Source organism: Triturus cristatus, chromosome 1_1 (assembly GCF_964204655.1).
Source record: "Triturus cristatus chromosome 1_1, aTriCri1.1, whole genome shotgun sequence".
Lineage (NCBI taxonomy): Eukaryota > Metazoa > Chordata > Amphibia > Caudata > Salamandridae > Triturus > Triturus cristatus.
In genome coordinates this window covers 252,043,063-252,068,491 of record NC_140579.1, presented here as the reverse complement: position 1 = coordinate 252,068,491, position 25,429 = coordinate 252,043,063, and the positions used below count along the sequence as shown (strand labels likewise).

The 25,429-nt window shown below is 44.1% G+C and overlaps 1 protein-coding gene across 1 annotated transcript in view; it reads right to left on the bottom strand.

The window, feature by feature from the left end:
- Nucleotides 1-25,132, bottom strand: part of LOC146870092 (MAP kinase-activated protein kinase 2) — a 626,925-nt gene extending 601,793 nt beyond the window's left edge. Inside the window, exon 1 of the mRNA XM_085627880.1 lies at nucleotides 24,504-25,132. Within this exon, the coding sequence (XP_085484006.1) occupies nucleotides 24,504-24,740 (237 nt within the window). The 5' untranslated portion in view covers nucleotides 24,741-25,132. The remainder of the gene's footprint in view (nucleotides 1-24,503) is intronic.
- Between the last annotated feature and the right edge of the window lie 297 nt (nucleotides 25,133-25,429).

Below are 25,429 nucleotides of genomic sequence, written 5' to 3'. Positions count from 1 at the left end.
TACTATTTTTTTTTTTAAAAGGGGGGGAAAAGGAGAAATATAATTATTAATAAACCCTTTATCCCCCTACTAGATTATATTATAAAATAAAAAATAAAAAAAAAGGCAAAAAGGGGAAAAATAATTAATAAACCCTTATCCCCCTACTATATTATACTTTAAAAAAAAATAAAAAAAGAGAGAACATTTTATCTTTCTTATCCAAACTTATCATGTCTGACCCTGATTCAGGACGAAGCAGAGGCTAGCGTGCCTAAATAATAAGGAATTTAAAATCATCATCCACAAGGAAATGAGATCCTGTATGTTGTTGACTCTTTCTAAAGTGATTACATCCAAAAGATCCTTCCTATGTGAAGAGGATGATAATACTCTAGATCAACATACTCTCCCTAACGAAGATCTCACTCATACAAGGGGAAAAAAGACTTTTAAAAAAGTAAGAATTTAGATTTCATCCCCAAGAGCACTAGAGGCCCTAGTACCTCTACCTTCATGGGAGGTCACAGCACCTCAATTATCTTGGGTGTCCCTAGCGGTACAACACATAAAGGTGTCCCTAGCGGCACAAGGCATAAAGGTGTCCTCAGCGGCACAAAATATCGAAGTGCTCAAAATGACGACCTCGATGAAGATTTTGATACTGATGATGCCTCAGATTCTCCCGATGAATAGGTCTTAGATCTAGATGAAGACGATCTTGAGTTCAACTCACTCGATTAAGATCTCCCTCACTCTTCTAAAGATACCATTCTAGACCCACTAGGCCAAGAAATGTTCTCTCCTCTTAATATTAAACACCCCAGGAGCTCAGAATGGATCCCTCAGGACCACGTGAGCAAATTTATAGACAAATGGCTAAGGAACCCACTAGACAGGGATGCTCGGAACCTATTAAGAGCCGAATGCTCCCGACCCTCCATCGGGGATAAAGCTTGCCAAACTCCAAATCTTGACCCAGAACTCATCAAGTACATCTTTAAGCTCGGAAGAGACCCAAGAAAAAGAATGGAGAGATCCCTTAAAGGTTGTCAAGATATAGTCCTAGACATTCTAGGCCCCCTCGCAAGAATTATCGATATAACCGAAGATAGCCACATTAATGGCACCCCGCTTAATACTGAACTAATTAGAGGACTTAGCCAGAGAGCTCTTGTACTATTAGGTAATGCTAACTCTAGCCTCAACTCAGAGAGGAGAAGAGTAGTGCTCACAAAAATTATCCCAAAATTAAGCGATTTAGCCGACAAAGAACCCTCCATCAACCCCAAGGGCTTGCTCTTTGGCGAAGACTTGATTAAAACATTAGGCAAATATGTCTCGACCTTTACCGCTTTAGATAAAGCCCACCAAAACATGAAAAGAGTCTTTAACTCAAATAACCTTTTTGGGAGGGCCGGGAGACGGGGCCAGTCTTCCGGCCGCTTCAACCACAGGCCCTACCCTAGAGGAAGAGAATATGGCGGAAGGGGATTCATACCCTCGAACACACCTCAATTCTTTCCACAAAGAGAAAGAGGATTTCGTTCCAGAAACTTCAGATCCCGCGGTGCTTCCAACAACAACAACACTCAAAGTGAGTACAATCCCTACCTCCCCTCCTCCTCCCCTTTCCCCCAAAGTAGGAGGGAGACTCAAACCTTTCTTCAACAATTGGAAATTAATAACCCAAGACCCATGGGTTTTAAATACTGTGAGAGGGTGTATGATAGACTTTACCAAAACTCCTTACCAGTCTTCTTTCCCAAGAGAAATGATTCTTATCTTAGATCAGGAAAAGATAATAGGAGGAGGAAATCTCCATGCTTCAGAAGGGCGATATAGTAGAACTGCCTCTAGAGATGTTAAGATTTATAAGCACCCTCTTCCTTGTCAAAAAAAAGAGAAAGGTTGGAGACCCCTCGTAAATCTAAGGGATCTCAACAAATACCTTGTTAACAGACACTTCAAAATTGAGGGAATTCACCTCCTCAGAGACTTACTCCTAGAGGGAGATTGGCTCGTAAAACTAGATCTGAAGGACGCTCACTTTACCATCCCCATGGCCAAAGTTCCCTAACCCTTCCTTCAACTCTTATGGAAAAACCATCTCTTCCAATTCAAAGCCCTCCCCTTCAGCCCCTTGGTGTTTCACCAAGGTAAAGAGATCAATTGCCTCATCCCTAAGAGAAAAAGGTATTCGTATGATACTATATCTAGACGATATCCTCAGCCTATCTCAAGATCACTCTCAAATCCTTCAAGACCTAAAAACTGTGATGGACCTATTAGAAAACCTGGGGTTCATCATAAACAAAGAAAAGTCAATTCTTTCTCCTTCCAGAAAACTGGAATTCTTGGGTTTTACCGTAGATACCTTAACATGCCTCCTTCTGCTCCCACCAAAGAAAATATCAAAAATCAAGAAAGAAATAAGATACATTCTAAAACTTCAAAAGTTTTCCTTAAGGGAATTAGCCAGGTTACTAGGTCTCCTTTTCTCTTCCATACAAGCTATCTTTCCAGGCCCCTTAAATTATCACGCCCTTCAGAGAGCAAAAGCCAGAGCCCTTCAATCGGGCCTCTGGTACGGGGACCTCATCTCACTAGACCAAGAAGCAAGACTAGAACTGAACTGGTGGTTAGACAGCCTAGAGGCATGGAATGGCAAAGCAATTTTTGGATCAACTCTAGAATTTGTATTAGAATCAGATGCCAGCCTTCATGGCTGGGGAGCTTGCTTCCAAGGCCAGAACACTGGCGGACTGTGGTCTCTGGAAGAATCCTCACACCACATAAATTTCTTGGAATTGACGCCCGGCCTCTATGCTTGGATGAGTTTCAAACAATCCATTCAGGGCAGATCCATCATTCTAAAGATGGACAATATTTCCGCAGTTGCCTATATAAATCACCTAGGTGGAACCAAATCTACAGACCTCTCGAATCTAGCCAAGAAACTTTGGATGTTCTGTTTGGAACACAAAATATCTCTAAGAGCCGAATATCTCCCAGGGAAAATAAATGTATCCGCAGATTGGAACTCAAGGTTCCTCTTAGACTACAGCGATTAGAAACTCGACGTCTCTGTATTCAATTCTCTCAACAACTTATGGGGTCCCCTGGGAATAGACCTCTTTGCCAGCAGGTTGACTTTCCAAGTTGAGAATTACTACAGCTGGATGCCAGACCCGGGTGGTCTGGCAGTGAATGCCTTCCTCCAACCTTGGCAAGGCACCAACGGTTACGCTTTTCCCCCCTTTTCAATGATCCAGAGGGTCCTTCAGAAAGTCAGACATCGATGCTCGATGGTCCTAATCACTCCTTTTTGGCCTTCTCAGGCTTGGTTTCCAACTGCCTTGGAAATGAGTTACGACCTCCCATTCCTAATTCCCTCCCTAGTGGACCTTTTTACAGACATAGACGGTCATCTTCACCCCATGGTTCAAACAGGGAAGCTGAACCTTCTTGCCTGGAGAGTGTCAGGAGATCCAATGATCTCTCAAGACTTTCGTCGACAGCTTCAACTCTCCTCGGGGAGTCTTGGGCTCCCGGCACACACTACCGTTATAACATCATTTTGAAATCATGGGTTCGTTGGTGCTTGGAAAGGAATCTGGATTCCGTTGAAGCACCTATCGTTGACTTAGTCGATTTTCTGGTAGAACAATTCGAACGAGGCCTTAGTTATAGATCTATTAATTGTTATAGATCTGCCATCTCCACTGGTCATTCAATCGTTAATGGTAAGACAATTGGTAAAAATGCAATTATCTACAGAGTTCTCAAAAACATCAGACTCAGGAGACTCCCTAGACCTAGATATCAATCACTCTGGGAAGTCAACTTAATTCTTGACCTTTTTTCAAACTGGCCTATTAATAGCCTTCTAAACAATAAAAACCTTTCTATCAAACTCGCTACCTTACTTTGCTTAATTTCCTGTCGTAGAGTCTCTGATGTTAAAGCTCTTGAAATATCGAATAGATCATGCAGCATGTTCGGAGTCAATTTTGATCTCTTTAAAAGAACCAAGACTATGTCCGATTCCATCTTTTACCCTTGTTTTGATTCTTGCCCTAAACTCTGCGTGGTTGATTGTATAAAAGAATACGATTCTAGAATGAATTCTCTTCGCCCTTCAGGTGTGACTCAGTTACTCATCTCCTTTGTTAAACCTCACAAAGCTATCTCCTCTAGTTCTATTCCTAGGTGGGTTAAAATTGCTATGAACCTAGCAGGTATTGATCTTAAAATTTTCAAAGCTCACTCTATCAGAGGTGCATTGGCCAGTAAGTCTTTCTGGTCCGGAGGCAAGTTAGACGATATCCTTAAGGCTGCTGACTGGTCAAATGCTAGAACATTTGCTCAGCATTATTGCAAACCAATTCCTAATATGTCCGACGTAGTCTTACAAAGCTACCAACATGCATAATGGTAGCCTCCGGTCTTGTAATGAAATTGCGATTCTCCTATTAACATGACTAGAGAATCTGGATTTCATTAAAGACACGGAGGCTAACATTATCCCTCCCTCCTCTTTCCCATTTAATATCTATTATGTCTGAATTGAAATGTTATATACATTTATTGTCATGAAATCGGATTTATGTTTTTTCGCCTTTATGCTTGTCTTAATCACTTTGCTTGCTCACATATTTTATCACATGGCATTACTCACATGGCTTTCTATTTTTTTCAGATAATCTCTCATAACTTCAGGACTCGGACTTCTTCTTCTTCATCATCTTTGGTTTCCTGCCTTCCCTGATGATTTATCAAGACGTTTGCATCTCTTTAAGGAACTTTACTCCATTTCCACACCTTTAAGTTTCAAGTATTTTAAGATGAACTTCTCTTTTTTTCGCCATTTAAAAGAGGCTGAATGTTGAGGTCTCATGCCTTTTGGTTATTCTTATCGTTCTATATGGAACACTTGCTTTATGATGTATGTGGCTGCTTGGAGACGCATTAAAAGTGATATGCATAATGTTAGCCTCCGTGTCTTTAATGAAATCCAGATTCTCTAGTCATGTTAATAGGAGAATCGCAATTCCCGCTGTACAACATAAAATAACCCAATTTACTCTGAAGAATCCTTTTGAAACCAAAACAGAAGTCTGGTGTGCAAATCGCCCACACTGTGACCGCAGCAAGGCATCAGACTTACAAAAAAAAAAAAAAAAAGTTTTTTGTGAGCTATAACGGAGTACAATCCTCTTTCACATGGCAGGGAGGCAAGTAAGCCATTTAGTTATAGCAGTGCTCTACATAAGTCACCAGAGTCTACTCTGTTCTCTCTGTGTGCGTCACTGCACAATAAGCATTTACAAAGCCAATAGGTAATGCCTTGGCAAGCGGGTGCATTTGTTTATTTCTTTTGATTGTCAAGTGTAAGCACATGAGATAGAGAGAGATAGAGAAAATATATATATATATATATATATATATCCTACTGGCGGTCGCCAGTAGGTAGTTATAGTTAGGACCAAGTTGCCATAGGAAGAGCATTTTTTGTTTTGCTTATAACTTTGGCGTCTTTCGATGAATCTTAAATGAAATTTTCCAAACTAATTCTTTTGTTCATATCAGCTTCTATGCTGAAAGTTTGGGGGTGATTCGTCTAGGGGCGGCCGAGAAAAAGGGGGGTCCCAAAACGTGTTTTCACCATGTTAATTTCCATAGGAAACTTTAGACAAGGCTACAGGTCGAACGGAATTACCCCAAATTTGGCAGGGAGAAGGGTCTTGGTCTAGAAAGCACGCTTTTGTTTATTTGTTGTAAATCCGTTCAGTAGTTTGAGAAATATGGAAATTTACAGATATCGATATTTGGGAATTCTGCCATCTGATTGGCAGACACGTTACGAGCACGAGCTTGCTGCTTATTGGCTGCCAGCGGTTGCCAACTAGGAAGTGTTGGCAGTCATTTTGTGATTCCGTTGAAGTAAGGGGAAAAAGGGCGAAAAGAGTAGGAAAGAGGAGGGTAGGAGCGCTGTGAGGTCTGTGGGGTGGTTAGGGTGTGCTATACAGGGAGTGTGAAGCGAAGTATTCACCCCTAGCGGTGTGAAAGTGCTGTTTTGCCCATAGTGAGATGGTGCTGAGGTGAGGTGCCAGTATACTCAGGGATGAAACCGTGAGCTGATTGCTGTAAACTGATGTGCTCTGGGAGCTGTAGCATACTGGCCACTGCAGCATAGCTCTGCAAGTGGTGTTAGTATGGGTTTAGACTATATAGTGGGAGTGGGAAGCAAACTACTCACCCCTACCGGTCTGAAGACTAGAATGGAGTGTTTTAGCATGCAGGAATAAAGAAATAATTGTAAAGAATACAATGCAGAATGTTGTAATGCCACAGAAGATAAATGGTGAAATCAGGTGTGTTTAAGAAAGTGGCTGTGTGTAAAAAAGTGATGGAGTATGCAAGTTATATAAAAAGTGTCTTTATTGGACCCACTGGTGCAAGAGCTAAGGCATCCAGCTGAGGCAAACTTCAACCGCTTCTGCTGTATTCAAACCTAAGCTCCTGCATCAGTCAATTCCACATTACATGTTACAGTTCCATGTGACAAACAATACCTATTAGACATGAATGACTAAATTGTAGAGTGAAATAAAGGTAGGAAACGATTACCACACTGTGCCAACCAGTTCCTAAACAATGCAGTGTTTTTTTATCTTGATCGCCAACTCGTGAGCAGAAGGTGAGGATGAGCCAATTTGTGTGAAAGGGCTTCGTGAATAACAGGCAGGCAGAGAGAAGTGTGTACAAAGAATAGACATGGTTTCAAAATGGATGTCGGGTTTAGGCTAATTTAGCAAGTAAATACCGTATTTGTATAGGCCATACATCATCCATCCCTGGTTTGCCTGGAGATGTAAGGGCCTATAATGAAAACAGAGTTCGAATGCCTAAGCATACTTAGAAAGTTATTATACAAAAATAGTTCAATAGAAGTGTATTAAAAAAAGTTTATAGGAAAAATCAAAAAAGTTGGGGAAAAAAAAAAAATCAATCCAAGAATAAAGTGAATTTCTTACAAGTCTTGGAGATTGCAGTCTGGAAGGTCTTCAGCGGCTTGAGATGCGCAATGTTCCAAGAGGCGATTGTTGCCATCGTGTGAGAAAAGCGAAGCGATCCAATTCATATCCTCAAAGGGACAGTAATGTTCCTCGAATGTTGGAGCGGCAATTTGAATTGGCAGGCAATCTGCGATGTTGTCAAAGCTCGCACTTTGCAGGAGATCTTTCGCGGCTGCGCAGAAATCCCATTCCGCCAGGATACCTTTTTGCGTTGCATCCACCATTGCTCCACTGCCCGAACATTCAATTCATGGTTTTCAAGATACTCCAATACCTGCTGGATAATCGGGAGCGTTTGCTGGGATGTTGGCAAGGCATAGATCCATTCGCCAGTCGATTGGGCAAGTTTTGCAATAAAAATATGGTTGCACGCAGATTGTATATGTGTAAATAAATGTCATGTTGTAGCTGGCTCCGATAATAGATAGAGGAAGGCAGCCGAAAAGTTGTTCCATTTTTTCACGGTATGGATGTAGCTTCGCGTAGAGGCGTATTCTGTCGGACTTGCTTGTTACCACAGGGAGCGCAGCCAATTTTAACAAGCTAAAAAAGTAGTAGGATGGCCGCAAACAGAGAGAGAATTATGGGCACTGTTCCTGTTATTCCAGAGATCGAATGAATGAAGTCTGGTATTAGACTAATAACAGTTTGAAAGCCTGTGACAAGGCCGGAGGAGAGTGTTAAAAAAGTGTGCCAGACCTTAAATGTCAGATGTGTTGAAAATTGTGTAACAATTCACAAAGTGTAATGGGAGGTTCGTATTTAAAAGGGAGTGTCGATAAATTACTTTGGCAGAATTGAGGGACACTTATGTTTGAAACAAAAGCGCTTTCAGTTTGCTCCGTTTAATAAAATCTGTTTTCAAAGTAGGTATTGAAGGCCAAGTTGAACTTTGGGAGTTACATTGTGTGGGTGGGAATAGAGATTGCCAGAGGAAGTTATCCGGTTTGAAACAGTAAGGACATTAGTATGCCAGCTCACATTGCGTAGTAGTCCATGTTATTAAGAAGCAGATAACTGCAGTTAGAAAGCTGTGTGAATGTTGGTCTGATTGTGGGAGTTGGCGTGCTTTTAAGAAAGCACGCAAGATTGGGGGCTGTAAGCTTAGAAGCGTCGTGCAGTTGGACATTCTTGCATAGTAATGAATGAATGCCATTGTCGTCCCACTTTTCACATGTGAGAAAAGCTTCAGTATCCTCTAAGACAGCGATATGTAAATGCGAGAAACCACTGCTCGTAAATAAAAGCGCTACCTTATATAATCACATACAACATGACAAACAACATGTACACCTAGCAGACACGATACTACGTACTGTGGGAACCGTGGCTAGCCATGTACTGAAACCAAACATAGCACTTCTGCCACACAATACAGAATGCGGGGAAAGATGGGAGCAAAGTATGTGCGAAGGTGGCAAGTGATTCTCGATTATAAAAGTATACAATGCAAAGTGCTGAGGGGATGTGCCGGACAGACATGAGTATGCAGAGCACAGACAACATGTGAAGATACACTGATGGTCTATTGAGTGAAGTGGACAGTGGACGCAGCCATGATAGTACAGTCAGTAGGGAAGATTATGAAAACATAGCGCGTACGTGCCCCTCCCCCTCCCAAATCTTTAGCGTAGTTGGCTGGCTCAGAGTACGCAAGGCTAGCGTAGGGGTATGAATAAAAAGGCATGTTTCTCTGGGTGTGGTTCTCTTCCGGAATGGCAAACATGTCTGCCAGGTCTGCGCAGCTTACACCGCCACGAGGCTGACTCCGTGAGCGAAGGTGGCTGCAGGAATAATGCTGTCAGCCTGCTGGTACCCAGAAACCGTCATGGCCGCTGCGACGCACATAAGCCCAACAGTTCACCTTTCGACACCGCCGTATGTGAAAGAGGGCCCACCACGTGCCGGCGGAAGCTTTTGGGCCGAGGTCTGCGAGCTGGGAAGGCTCCTGAGATCAACGCTGGCTACCGCGACACAGGCAGACAGCGCCCAGCCTGAGGCCCAGCACCGTGGACTGCTCTGTATACTACTAACACAGTAGTGCAACAGGTACCAACAGTGGAACGGTGTCTTGATCCCAAAATGGACGATGTCCGATATTACCTGCTGCTTGTTTTTCACAGAACTCACTCCGTTGAGGTGCATCAGACTCTGTGCTTCCGTAGCCAACTGCTGCACATGATTATTGGGCTTGGCTGACTGCAGTCGGTGGAGTACACTGTGGTACAGCAGGTCGGAACAGTGAAACGGGGTCTTGATTCTGTGATTGAGGATGTCACAAGTTAAAGTCTGTGATGATTTGTGTGTACCCCCTCCGATCAGGTGCAACCAACTCCGTGCATCCGAATCCAACGGCACGTGGCTGTGAGGCGTTCATGACCACTGCCTCTGGCCTACACTGCGGTCAGCAGGGCTCACAATTCAGATCGAGTGGTGATTGTTTAATTACAGAACCCAGTAGGCAACTAACAACGTCTATTGAAATATACACAATAGCCTTTTAGTATACTTGCTTGAAGAACTTTAAGATGACTTATAGGTCTAGTACAATGATCAAATTCTTCTTGGTAGTGGTAAAGAACACTGAATAACAGTCTACACAGTGGACAGCAAAGATCGCAATTCGAATTGTTTTGATTTATTTATTGCAGAGTTGTGTAATTTATGTTGTATTTTGTGAAGAGGAAGTGAGGAAAAAGTATTCATGGAAGACTGCTCATTATTGCCTTCAATTTACACTGCAGACAGTAGTGTTCACAATTCAGATTGAGTCGCTATTGTAGAGGACGCAGTCCTGTAGGCAAAAGACATTGCTCAAGTGCGCTCTGTCCGCACCACGCATACGCATCATCACAGGGTCCGCACACGGTTTGTGTTTCTTCGCGTACTGCAAACGGGACAGCTCAAGTCAACGCCACGTGACTGTTGACCCTTGCTGACCGCTCTCTGGCCTACACTGCAGACAGCAGTGTTTACAATTCAGATCGAATCGCTATTGCAGATGATGTAGTGTTGTAGGCAACAGACATTGCTCCTAGTACGACCCGCCCGCAGCACCGCTGGCTGTGCACATGCTGAATGCTTTTGATGTGGCTATCTGAGTGCCCTAGACCTGATGGACCCTTTATGATACAATCTTTTTGAGTATTATTTCAGATCTACTGCCTGTATCTCAGTATACCACAAGTTATGGTTCTTTTACCACAGAATCTTTTCTGTATTATTTCACATCTACTGTCCCTACCTTACTGCAACACAAACTATTGACCCTTTTATTATTGAATCTCTGTGTGTGATCCAATGATTACTGTTGTAGTTGATGCTAGCAGCAACCATTCCTTGAGGGCTGGTTTACACTCACCCCACACACATTCAGCACAGACGTCACTGGATATGTGACCCTGGTAATAAAAAGGAGTTGAGCGCACGTGCCCGTACCCACTTCTACTATCTATCTGTGTCCATTATCTATGCATGATACTGCCCTTGGGCCGTACCACATTACATTGTGCTGTGGACAGCGTATGCAACCATGTTACCTCTGGCAGTGGGGAAAAAGTTCTGTTATGTAGCTTTTAGATGCATGGCTATCACAGGTGGAAGGATACTTTACAGAGCATGAATAGTGATGAAGATGATGGTTGCATGTTGTGTGTAGTGTCAGATGTGTACATAGCAAAAGGTTTTCAAAAAAGCTCTAAGCAGAAGGAGTCTCATCAAACGCTGTAGAGAGAATGAGTATTATGGTGGGGTCCTCCAACTGTTACAATGGGAAATGTTATGAACCAATCAAATGCTTTTCTTTAAGGTCGTATGGCAATCGCGCACCAGGAGGCTGCACCCGACGCAATTTTGAAAAAATATATTTACCATAATATAAGTTTCACACTTAGAAATATATAAATGTTTAAAATATTTTAGATTATCTCTTGTTCTCATACACTTTAAACTTATTTAGATATAGTTTTGAGACAAAAATAAATAAATGAGGGAATGTCGTACCAGGCGTGACACCATACGTCTATGACGTAACACAGGGCAATGCGCACCGGGGCTGACCCCATACGTACATGACGTAAGGCGCTGCTTGGTACTGTGTACCCATCGCATACCAAAGTAGCAGCTGCCGCGACCACATACATATAATGAGGTTACGCGGGACCACGAACCAGTCGGATACGAAATGCGCATCCTTTACAAGTTTAGCAATATGGCGGAGAGGATTCGCATGCTGATGGAGCTTGGTACACTACCGGTACGGGACTTCAGTTTTCTCAACAAAAAAAAAAAAAATTTTTTTTTTTTTTAAAAGATACTTGTTTTTTGAAGATATAGAACATTACATATTTTTTCTAATTTATTTTTTTTAAAAAGGATAATAGAGTTCAAAAATATTACAAAAAAAATAGAATATAGGTTTTATAAATATTAAAATATGAAATTAACATTTAAAAAAACTTTCGAAATTCACTGAAAACACCATAGGTTTCAGGGACGTTATAATTCGTTAGACATTTGACTCATATAAAACCAGAGAAATTATCCTGTTATAGTTAGTTGAGCTAACTATAACTCGCGCGCCCGCAATGCACTGGTGAGGACGTCACATATTACATCACTCAAGACATGGTCAGTGACATCACTGATGACATCATCCACGTGATAATCTGATGCACATACTGATGGCCTAATATAAACTTTGATACACGCACTCTAAAATACATATTACTATTTTTGAAACCATACACACAACAATGCCAGATACTACATACCACCCACTATTTCCTAGGTCTACACTCACATCCACTCACTTATACATGCAGTTACTCATCAATACAGTACTATAATATGCACTCATACACCTATACATACAGTCACAGTCCGCCACTCATCCATAGTGTTACTCACACACCTAGTCATGCAAAGAATCAATCACATACCCATTTACTCATGTATACAGCTATACACACCAACTGCGTTATTTATACACACACCACATCACTTATTTATGCAGATACTAACACATACTTACTGTTTTATACAATCACTGATACAAGCAGACACTCTTATACACCCACTCTTCAAATAACTTACTCTCACGTATAGTCATTTATATACTCCAACACTCACATATACTGCCTTAAAACATATGTAGTTACTCACACATACCACTGAGACATTCATTCACTCACCAACACACCCAAACACACACTAACTCACCCATACAGCCCTTCCCAGATGCACTTTTTAATCCATACAACCAGTGAATCACCCACTCGGACATGTATGCACAGAGTCACACCCCCCCCCCACCCATACAGACACTCAAGCACCCATACAGATACTCAGACAAAAAATCAATAACCCATATAGACACTCATGTAGCTACTCACCAACCCATGCAGCCGCTTATACACCAACTGAGACACTAATACAGACTTTCACACAGTTTAGTCACTAACCCATACATTCAGTAACACATGTTCAATCACTCACTTATACAGTCAGTCACGCACCTACTAAATAATCCATTCAGGCACTTGTAAATCCACTCTTTCTTCAATACACCTTGGCATAGCTATATATGAAAAATATTTAAACTTTACAGAAACACATTCACTGGTTGATGTCAGTCATTTCATCAGTGATGTCACTGACCAGGTCATGAGTGATGTAATGTGACGTCATCACCAGTGCATTGCGGGCGCGCGAGTTATAGTTAGCTCAACTAACTATAACCGGCGAATTTCTCCGGTTTTATATGAGTCAAATGTCCAACTAACTAGAACGTCTGTAAAACCTATGTTTTTTTTCAGTGGGGGAAAAAAAAAATATATATATATATTTTTTTTTAATGTTACCTACAGTAGGTAGTTCTAGTTAGAACCTATTTTCCATAGGAGAAGCATTTTGTGTTTTCCAAATAACTTTGGCGTCGTTTGACGAATCATCGTGAAATTTTCAAAACTAGTGGGGTGCTCCGGTCAGCTCCTGCCTTAAAAGTTTCAGGGTGATTCGCCAAGCGGAGGCAGAGACAAAAGGGGGATCCCAAAACGTGTTTTCTCCATGTTATTTACCATAGGAAACTTTAGACACGGCTACAGCCCTAACTGCTGAACGGAATTATACCACATTTTGCTAAAAGGTAGCCCTTGGTTCAGAAAGAGCCTTTTTTAGGTCTCGCCTTGCGAAAGCAGCGCATGCGTTGCTCTCGCTATTGCGAGAACCTTTTGGAAACGATTCTGCCGAGGGCTTGCATGCACGCATCTGCATGGACAAACATGGATGCTCTTGCCATTTGTCCATAGACAACAGCATGCACGTGTCCGTAGGGACTGTGGACAGCCCGACGCCATTTTGCATTTTGGTGTCCAAGCAACAAAAATGCTGTTTCCTGTACGACGTGGAAGGTGCCCTAGCAACGAAAATATTTATTTATTCTTAAACGGCACGTTTCTTAAAAATGCCGCTTACACCGAGTTAGTATTTATTCTGTTTAAACACGCCGTGTAACTTGGTGCGCATTTTTGTGTGTTTTTGTTGTTAAAAAGGCTGCTTTCAATACGCAGCTTGCCGGGGTTTGAAGAGTTTGGAAGTACGCAGCTCCTAGCAACGAAAATGGTTGTTATTTATTTATTCTTAACCGGCACGTTTCTTAAAAATGCCACTTACACTGAGTTTGTATTTATTTTGTTGAAACGCGCGCCGTGTAACTTGGCACTGGCATACTACTCACTCTCTACTACTCTACCCCTCTACTACCACCCTACTACCCCACTACCACCGCACTACTACCTCTCTACCCCCTACTACCCTTCTACTCTACTACCCCTCTACCCCACTACCCCCCAACTACCCCCCACTAACCCTCTACCCCCCCACCCTCCCCCACTACCCCCTACTACCGTACTACCCCCCACTACTACCGTACTACCCCCCCCCACTACGACCGTAATACCCCCCCACTACGACCGTAATACCCCCCCACTATGACCGTAATACCCCCCCACTATGACCGCACTACCCCCCCACTATGACCGCATTACCCCCCACTATGACGGTAATACCCCCCCACTACTACCGTACTACCCCATTACCCCTCAACTACCCCACTACTACTGTACAACCCCCCCACTACTACTGTACTACCCCACTACCCCATCCCACTACCCTACTACTACTCCACTACCCCTTTTCTACCCCACCCCTCTACTACCCCACTACCACCCCTCTACTACCCCACTACCCTACTAACCCACTACCCCTCTACTACCCAACTACCCCTCTACTACCCCTACCCCTCTACCACCCTACTATCACCCTACTACCACCCCTCCACTACCCCTCCACTTGCTTGTTGTTAAATGGTGTAAATCCGTTCAGTAGTTCCTGAGAAATTCAAAATAGAGGTCGGAAAATCAATTTCCCATAGGAAACTTTAGGCACGACTACAGCTCAAAATGCTTAACGGAATTACACCAAATTTGCCAAAAAGGTAGTGCTTGGTTCAGAAAGCGTCCTTTTTTAGGGCTCGCACCTAGCGTTGCAGTGCGCATCACTGCTCGCGCAGCGCAGGACTTCTTGTAGGGGCTTCAGAAAGCTGACCACACGCTCGTGCGTTTGCTTTTGTTATCGTTGCAGGCTATTGGGCGTTGCGTGCATCTTTCTAACAAAGACAGCACGCAATTGGGCAAATGCGGGCGCATGTCCCGCATTTGCCCCACCCATGGCCTATTGGTGTCTGTTACCCGCACGGCCGACATCTGTTTTGCATTATCGTGCCCGATAATGCAAAACAGATTTCTCGCTGTGGCGCGTGCGCGCACCACTTCCGTGCTTGTTGTCAGAAGACTCTGCTATGTGAACAACCTCCAGGTGCAGAAAGAGACCAATAATTTATCTCTGGCGGGATTCTGGGAGTGCAGTAAGGCTTTGTGCAAAGCCGGAATCCGCTGGCATCGTGGCGTGCCGCGTTCATCTGTTGCAGCCTTCAGACGAACTCATCAGGGCTCTGACACCGCTTTCTTCGGGAACTGGGGAAGGACATGGCGAGACAGCGTGAGCCTAGCCGCCCCTCCGCTTTCACTTCTACGTTTCTAAGCACCAGTAATCACCAGCTCAGCGCCTTGAACTCTGGAAGGAAGGCTGTCATCGAGGCACTATCGAGAATGACCCTACAGGTGTTCCACACAGCTCTTTCACTGCAGACACCCCACAGATTGGGACGGGACAGCAGCGAGCACAGGCTGACGGGCAGGGTGGTTCATAAAGACACTATCAGCATGAGGGCGGCAGAGTTGTAACCCGAGGCGCTATACTCTGCAGGCACCTCTCAGACGGAAGCCCGAGCAGCGCATTCCTGACACGGGTGAGTTCACTACAGCTCGGCTTATGAAGCGCTGCGGGATTACAGCGCGCCTGAGGCCATAGAGCGCAAAGAGCGGCCCGGGGCTGCATACAGAACACAATTGTGCGGCCGTTTACACTGACAGCAGTGCCTTTGCACTTCGAAGGTGTGGGGTGAAATATGTACATATAAATGCAAACACCGACTTCCACAGCAGAGCCCAGCCGTGTTGCATAGGCGCAACTTCAGGGCCAACTCACCCTTTCAGCCTTCCGAAGTCAACAAATGAAGGGATGCCGTAATTTTGTATCAGCAACAAGACACAGCTCGGTCTGTGGGGTGCGTTATATGAGGGGTGACTGTAACCGTGGGCGCCATGTCCAAGATACCACGGCCTGGAAAGTCTGTGTGTGGCAAGCGCCGATTAGCACACCAGCCTCGCAAGGCTCTATTGGGTGGCACGCACATGGGCACGGGCTGATGAGCAGACATGTGGCGCTTTAATGTGGACATGCCAACCTGGCCCCACACACTTCAGCGAGGGTCTGAGAAGGCAAGACCTCAAGGGACACTGGAAGAGTCCACAGAGGTGACAGTGGGGATATGATATGTTATTATAAATGAGAGTGTGGGGTCTACCCCAAAATCCAGGAAAGTGGCAGCTCGGGACATAGCTTCTGGCTCCCTGGTGGGGCCTTCAGTGAGGGCACGTTTATCGTATTTTTCCCTGTCTTAATGTTATGCTGCACGCCTGCGCACCCTCACTGCTGGAACACACATTTCAACATGTAGCAGGCAGCAGCTACAAAAACGCAAACCGAGTTCTTGTATTTGGGTTGGGGGGGGGGGGGGGGGGGGGCGCGGACGGAAAAGTAAACAAGTTAAAGGGAAACAATGACCGTTCCAAAACCGACAGTAAAAAGAAATTGCCTTGTTTAAACAGAGCGCATGTTCATGCCTACGTTGTTTAAACACATAAGCTTAATTTGACATGCGTCTGCTGTGGTACAAATATAAAATCAACATGAGGCAGACAGATGCAGCAGATACTGTTTAAATACACAGTGACACTTGTGAGAAAACAACGTGTGAGAGGGAGGATAACATTAAACAAAGAAAGGATGAAAGGCAGAGTTTGCCCAGCAAAGATGTGAAGTTATATTCTGCAGAAAAAGACATACACAAGCACACATACATACACACAGACATATGCATACAGTCAGAAACACAAACACACAGAAACACGCGCAGAGATACACAATACATATGCAGACACTTGCACACATACATAAACACACACACGCATGCAAAAAACATAAAAAGTGAACAAGTAGAGTGAAAATGAAGACTGCTGGTACAAATATGATATTGACATAAGGCAGACAGATGCATCAGGTACTGTTTAAGTAGGGGGGTGGATGGAAAAGAGAACAAGTAAAGAGCTGGTATTTGTCTACGCTGTTTAAACACAGTATGTCCATGACTATGCTGTTTAAACAGATGGGCTTAATTTGACATGCGTTTTTTGTGGGCTAAATAAGATATCAACATGAGGCAGACAGATGCAGCACGTACTGCTTAAGTGGGGGGCGGATGGAAAAGGGAACAAGGAAAGGTCTGGTATTTGGATAGGGGTCGGACGGAAAAGCGAACAAGTTAAAAAGGAAAGTACAAGTGTTGCAAAATTGACAGTAAAAAATAAATTGCATACGCTGTTTAAATAAAGCGCATGTTTTGCCTACGCTGTTTAAATAGATTGGCATCATTTCACGTGCGTCTTCTGTGGTGCATAATAATATGAACAGGAGGCAGACAGATGCCACAGGTACTGTTTAAGTGGGGGGCGGACGGAAAAGTGAACAAGTAAAGGTCTGATATTTGGTTGGGCCGGGTTGGACGGAAAAGTGAAGTTAAAGGAAAAGCATGAGTGTTGCAAAATTTACAGTATACAAATGTGCTCACACTGTTTAAACAGAGCGATGTGTATGCTTATACTGTTTTACCCGATGGCTTAATTTCACGTGCGTCTTTTGTGGCCTGTAGGAGACTAGGATCTGCACTTATGTTGCCCCCACTTTTTTTCTGATGTTAACACTGGTTTCTGGCTATAGTCTGGCTGAGTCCCTGCTAATCAAGGCCCCAGTCTCTGTTCTCTCTAAAGAACTTGGAGTGCATATTAGATGCACTAGTGATTGGATACTGTGGTACCTTATGAGCCCCTAGTATATGGTACCATAGGTACCAAGGGCATAGGTACTTAGCAGGCCTACCAGGGGCTGAAGCATGTATTATGCCACCCCTGGGAAGCTGACTAAATCTGACACCACAGGCCTGCTACTGCAGCCTGGGTGAGGTAGTGTTAGCACTCCTCACTGAGATATAGGTTCCCTATATCTCACCTTACACACACACACATATAAACCCATCAGTCACACCTAAGGCAGGCCCCTATCAATCCTGAGGGCAGGGTGCTTGGTTTACAATGTGAGGGGGTGCCTCTGCCTGAGCAGGGCCCCTCTGCAGCTTGTAGAGTCTATTCTCTGTAGCTGTTTGTGGATGTGGTTAAACCATATACTCTTAAGTGCATTATAACCTAGCGGTAAATGCTAACTTTGGAATGACTGCATCAAAACATGTTGTGTTTGGTGTCAAACAACTTGGGTCTTTTACTTACCTGCCTTGTGTGGATTAATGAAGCCCCAGCGATTCTACAGGCCCTAGGCCTTGTCCCCTTGCAAGTCTACTTTCCTAAACCTCTTTTTAAGTATATGGTCTGGTACGCCCCTAGGGCCCCAGCCATATTTGTGCTTAACTTATTGTGAAACGTTGATATTTGCATATGTTCCTGACTTCTAATCTCATAAAGAGATTAGTAGAGTGTGTCTAGAAATATATATATATATATATATATATATATACACACACACACCTGCGTGGTGTCCTTTCATTTGGTAACTCAAGAGATTATAAGGTAAAACAAACTGCTTTACATTCCTCTGAGACTTAGCCTGAGGGCTGCTCTCCACAGCTACCACTAGGATAGCTTTCTTTAAAAGGTTGTCTTAAACCTATCTACCATAAGAGTCGAATTGGACTGGTACAAGGTGGCCACTATAAGTAGTGACCAGCATATGCCAGGCCAACTTCTCACAGAGAGAGATGGAGAGAGGTAGAGATAGGGAGAGGTAGAGAGAGAGGGAGAGGTAGAGAGAGGGATATTCCAAAAGGCAATTCACAAGTCTACCACAAGATGGGAGAGCGAGCCCAGCATGGAACACCCCATCTAAAGACGAGCATTGGCATAGCCAATAGGTCTCGCTTTTGGGACCTTCTAAGTATTTAGTTATGCAGCAAAATATCCTTGGGGCAACAACATCAACTGTTGCATGGCTAAACACTTATAAGGTCCCAAAAGCGAGACCTATTGGCTATGCCAATGCTTGTTAACTGTTTCTCTTAAAACAGATAATGAGGCTTCAGAACATAGGAGTGGAGGCACAGAGCCTAAAAGCCTAGGTGCTGCTATAGAGAAAACCTAGTTACCTCGAGCAACAAACCCGGCCTTGGGGACTAATAGCAGGAAAAGCTCTGCAGTGGGTAGCGTTCTGGCGAGACTGCCCCAGGAGAATTTGGAGGCTAAAAAGTGTGGAGTAACTTTAAGAGGACTTTCTTCAATATAGGTAACCGGGAATGCTTAATTTGTAATAAAAAAAATAACTGCCAGGCCCTAGCTCAGGAGGCCCCTACAGCTTGCACCACCTATTGCCAATGATAGTACCAATAGAACTACTAACCGTCACACTCCTATCAGTGTTATTGTGTTCATCTCTAAATTAGACAAACAGCACCACCATGTGACAGATTGCCATAAGTGCCGGTGGTGACAATTAAATTCTGGTGCGAGCACCGCAAACCACTGGTTCAAATTAAGCACTGGACAAGTGAAGTGACCTCAGAACTGGCATAATATGTTTGCGCCTAGAGCAGCCCACATTTATACAGGCAGCTGTGTTTGGTGCACCACTGTGTGCCACTGTGGCTTTAAGCCCTGGCTCCCAGCCGGACTGGCCACTCGACCAGCCAGTGCAGGACGAAATGTGACAAGATACCTGTTTATCGTTATTTTTAGAATATAGACTCTATAAGCCTGGGATGTGCACTGACACAGACATTATGAATAAAGTAGGGCCGTTCTTAAATACCTCGCAAATAATGTTTAATTGTTACTGAGTTCAACAAAAGGCCTGGACGAAATTAGCATAATTTCTTCTGTATATTAAAGTAAGAAGGTTAAGTTGGATCTGAAAAGGTTCGAAATTGTGACCTACTATTCAGACTTCGGTTGTCCACAAACTAAGTTGGAAATTTCGCTAAGTTTGAGTTAGCATGAAAGTTCTCCACAAACATTTGTTTTGTAGACAGAATTATCCCATTTTCGCTGTGGAAATTCAGAAGACTTGGCATATCACAAAGCTGTGAACTTCGTTGGCCAAATTTATACTTCACACAGCAGTTATCTACGCACAAATCACAGCACCAGATACTCAACCTACTGAGCTAATTCCCCTGAGCTGCAGGAGCAGAATAGGACAATAGGACTAACATTCTCAGCGTGTGGTGGTCTGCTGGACACTGGGGTACGTCATGGAGGCTTCAAGCCATTTTGCCAAACATTCTACGCTGACCGTGCGGGGTCTGCAGGTTTCGAGTTCGAATCTCCATAATGCAGACTCAGGCCTCCATCATTCAGAGGTCGGTAAATTAAGTCCAATTACAAATGGGTAATAAAATGCCTATTATTTAGAGCGCTTTCAAACGGCTGAATTGTGGTATAAACCCTAAATAGGAAACGATTATTATTGTCCAAAACACTGGTGTAGAGCTGTACTGTAGAACATTCCAAGGGGCTGCCCAACTGATGGACTCTAAAACGCCGAAGATCCCTTTGACAACAATCTCCTCAGCTTCATGCAGCATCTCCGAGCCGTTCCCATCTCTGGAGTGGAGCACAGAACACAGAGGCAGGGCTGGAAACAGACAAAACACGCTTAACCACCACCACGGGAAGAAATAACAGCATGTGCATAACAAGCATTGGCCGCGCGGTAGTTAAAGTAAAGCCAAGCGGCCGAAAAAGCGAAAGTCATTGCGATCACTCTGAAAGCGAAAGTGATCGCGATGAGGCGCTAAAGCACGCTAGGGATGCGCGCGCAGCTGTGGGGGGGAGGGGCATGGTGCTGAAGGCTGGCGCAGGAAAGGCAGATGGCTGGGCGAGAAGGGAGGGAGGAATGCGGGGAGCAGCAGTGCGCGTGCACGCCATCGTGCACTGAAGCTTGTAGCCAGCACAAAAATGTGGGTAGCACTTTCAAAACCCACCTACTAAATGTCTCGCCAGACCAGCGCATGCGCTGGGTCAGGCGAGACCTAAAAAATACCGACAAGCAGCCACATCTTATGTTAGCAATTACAGCTGAACCATAAACGTGTTGGCAAGCACAGCGCATTCCAAGGAGCGTGTTGGATGGAATGCTAATGCACTGCAATCAGACACAGAAAATTGTAATACAGTACATGAGAGGAGACTGATAACAAAACCCGACAAAGCGCCACTTCAGACATGCAACGTATGCTTTCTGATCAAAGGGGCATTAATGGGAGTGCATGTTAGGAAAACAAGCGCGGCCACGAAAGGTATGCGAGGTATGCAGATGGCACCCGGCCACGCTGCTGCTCGCGCACAAGAGAGGAAAGCAAGATGGTGCCTGTGCTAGAGGAAAGCCAGACGGCGCCTGTGCGCGTAATCGCAAGCTTTAGGGCAAAAGCGTGTGGTCGGATTTTTGAAGCCCACTTACTAAAAGTCTCGCCAGAGCAGCGCATGAGCTGGCTCAGGCGGGACCTAAAAAGTAGCATGAGTAAGCAAGAAAGACTTTATGGGAACCACCATAAACAGCATTCGTTCGAGGAAAGAAAAGAACAAGCATTTGCAATGCAATCGGTCTCACCTTTGAGACCTTATATGTATTTAGCTATGCAGCACATTAGCCTGGGTGCTGAAACATCTACTGTTCTTTAACATGGAGGGAAAGTAAGCACCAAACTGCATGACACGCCAGGTATGGGAACACATGGAGAGAAATATTGCCTTTCAGCGGGAAACGGAATAGTCCAAAGCTCCGTTTTTAATATAAAATCAGGGGCTTCGGTGGACATATCACTGAAAATACAAGATTTGAGAAAAGTATTATTGTGGTACTTGCCTTACAACATGGCTCATACTTTTGTAGTGCAGTAGTCGGATGACTGTCCTGAAGAGACCCCCAGCACTGTAATGTTTTTTTCACACATCATTACATATGCATTGGTTGAACCTATGTATTTTGACAGAAACTACAAGCAGTCTAATGTCTCCGTCTCTTAACTTTCATTAGGTGATGAGAATTTAAACAGTGCATTATATGGTGGATTCCTCGAAACCACTGTGCGGTGTCTATATTTTGAAAGATTACAACAGGACAATTTCCCACATTGTTATCTTACATCTTTATTTTCCAGTTTTAGACCGGTCAGCATTGCCTCGGCAAAAGTTTTGCATCACTAGTACCCGTTTAACACCCAGATACATAATTAGGCATCAGTGATGTGGTGTGATGGGGGAAATCAGCTAACCTTTGCAAAAGACCGTTTGCTGTGCAGCAGTACATGTTGTTGCCGTTTATTAGTAATTCTTGATTAGTTTGAGCTAAAATCTGCAGGTTATGCCACAGATGATCGATTAGATAGCAAATGCATAAGACGCAGAGTACCATAATATTAGTGGCCCGGTCTACAAAATTGCTGTGGCATCTGTTTGACTTAAAGGTCAAGCTGCAAAACAATATCTCTACCAACTTGATAGATTATACTCTTGGAGAGCAAGCACTTTTCTGCGCAATCAAAACATGCATTACTGCCCACCAAAATGTGTGCAGAGATGTATGCAGTACTCCCGGAAGCTCTTTCTGCGGTTAATTACATTGTGATGACACCTGCACTGTCAAGCGAGACCTAAATAGGCAACCAGGTTAATGCAAGTGTTTAACACCTTTCTATGGAACTTAGTACTGTACACTCATCCCAACAGGTATAGCCGTCCCTCCTGTGTAAAAGCAACACAATCATACATAAAGTCTTTATCCAGATTAATTTCAGAAAATCAAAAGCTCACTGGCAGAGGATCACAACCGATACATTACAAGGAAGATACCCCAATTTCAGATTAAAGGCACAGAAATGAGGAATATCACTAATTATCAAAACATCAAGCAACTGCTAAAAGTTTCTCACTTTTATGAGACCTTAAGCGTAAGTCCTGCAGGGACAGCAGTCTAATGAAGAGCCTGCTCAGTGACAAAACAACTATTACTGCGCTAGCACCAGTGCTGTTTGCTCGGCATCCATTTTGAGGGAGGGGAGCAGTGTCTTACTACAAACTGCATCAAAACGAATCAAGAGCGGCAGACAAGGCGTGGGGGTTGGAAAGGGCGGTTGGAACCGGCGGCAGAGGAATACGCAGGGGGGATTCTGTGTCAGTGTTTCTTCAGCAGCAGCACAAAGAATCCATGTTATAAGGCGCCACAATCAATAACAGGCGGTACCATCAGCCCTGGCTGCGCTTCACGACAGTGAGCACGTGAGCGGAAGGGCAGAGTGGCAATTGTGTAACGTAGCCGGAGCTCATGCAAAGCGCTCCAATACCTTTGGGTCCAGTTTGTGCTATATAAATCTGCAAAAATAAAACACGTTACACAAAAGTGGCACCTACGTGGCATAGTCACACACACGTGCGATGACATACGTTGGATAATTAAAGTCCTCGCTATTACCTGAGATCTACGTTCTGAAAGTGGTTTCACAAACGGGAGCTTTCGGTCAAGGTTTAGGAATTTTCGCCGATGGCTCTTTCAGTTTTCACAAAATTATTGTTAGGTAGCACTATCGAGAGTAAAATTATCGTCTGGTATTTCGAGGTCAAAGGTTACTAAAACTCAAATTATTCCCACTGCGATTTCGAAGAGATGTTTCTTTGAATTTTTTACTTTTAAATGTGAACTTCTAGTCTTCGTTTGGACAAAGTAAAGTTAACTCGTTATGCCGCTCTGTTGTCTACATCCGCGGTCTACTTGTTTGTTTGAGCAGTCAGCTAATCAGAGCTAGGCAGCAGTAATCGCGTACCGAATCCTGGCATGCTGTATTTGGCGTGGGATGGCAGGCGGTGTCTGAGGGACTTCTCTCTCGATGCTCGGGGTAAGGCCACATTGATTGTCAGCTGTGGGTCGGGGAAGAGTCCTTCCCCGACCCAGCAAGAGACACGAATAAACACGAGAACGTCCCAGTAAAAAAAAAATAATAAAAAAATAAACACGCCCACCAGTGTAAAAGGAACGGGGCTTAAAAAAGATAAAGAAGCGAAAAAACACACCCCCGAATCAGAAAAAAAAGGGGCTTGAATTGACAGACAAAGCTCTTCTCCAATGGTTGACCAGCATTTAAGAGGCCAGCCAATGGAGAAGAGGGGCGGGTTCAAGCCCCACTACTAGAAAACATAAAATCTCGACAGCGAGACTGCGCAAGCGCAGCCTTCGCTAGCCGAGACCTAAAAAGGAAATGTGATACCCGACGCTCCGTATAAGGATATAGAATGACATCTAGTGCCAAAGAAATCTGTCGTCATTAAATGTATTCCCCAAATCTTTTTCAGGAATAAAAGCAAAGACTGCAGATTTAGTAAGCATAACTTTAGTTTGTGCGGATTTAAGACATTAAAAAGGCGAGGGACACTTGGATTCCAAGTTACGAGGAGGGCCAATTCCAGTGTTATCAGAGAGGTGTGTGACATGGATTTATTACAGACGTTAATCCTGTTTGTTAAACTCATATCCTATCACATCCTGATACGCGTAGCCTTCATTGGTTACTCACAAGTGGGAGATTACAAGTACAACAAATGAAGTCACCGAGATAAAAAACTTCGAACAGTCTTTAAATGTGTGACAACGTGTGATCAATAGAAAGGACTCCCCACGTTTAGCCCTAACGCCCCTTCCCAGCCGTCCTACCTTGAGGGCGTACTTTTCTCCGGTACTCTTGCTAAAGATCTCCAGCACTTTACCGTTGATGCCCAGCCCGAGGACCTGCGTAGTGACCTTGAAGTCGTCAGTGATTGCGTTTTTCTTGATCTGAAAGGCCGACTTGACATTAAACTGAGGTAACTGGGAGAGCTGGGGGGCTTGCTGCTGCATGGGAATGGGTGGCAGGGACCCCTGGGGGTTCTGGTTTTGAGAGTTGGACAGCATGCTTCAACAGTGCCAGTAATCCGTTGCGGAGCCCTATGTTGACCCTCTCGGGCCCCGAGACCCTCGAAGCCGGACGCAATGGTTGGCTTGGCACACCAACATACACACAAAGGTAAACGGTGTCTCTTCTCCCTCCTTTTCTTGGTAGTCCCGGTGTTTCCTTTCTCTCTTTCGCGATCAGGTATTTCTTTTAAGCCTTTTCACCTGTTTTTAATACCGATCGCAAAGGGATACATATGCTCTTTTAAACCACCCTTTATTTCGGTATTTCTTAAATTTGTTGCCTTCCTCGGGAGCTGCCAGAACGTTAAAGGGTTGAACGTTCTTTCGAAACCTAGCTTCACCCTTAATCGGTTTCACCGTGACGTCACAACCAGAGCCGGATGGCCAATGGTTGGTCACAGAGCGCTTAAAAGGAAGGAAATGGGGAGGTAGGAGGAAGAGAGAGGACTGCTTCGGCAAATCCCATAGACATAGAAGAGGGACGGGAACCCGCGACGTCTCGCATTGAAGCTCAGCACGAGATGCTCCTTACTCAAACATTTGGTGACCATTTTGGATAGGGCTCTTGCCTAACTTTACACGTGGCAACTACTAAGTATAAAATGGTGCGTAAACCAGGCGACCACCTATTTGCCCTAAACAAGCCTCTTTCATAGTACAGGGTACCAAAAGAAACAGTCATGAAA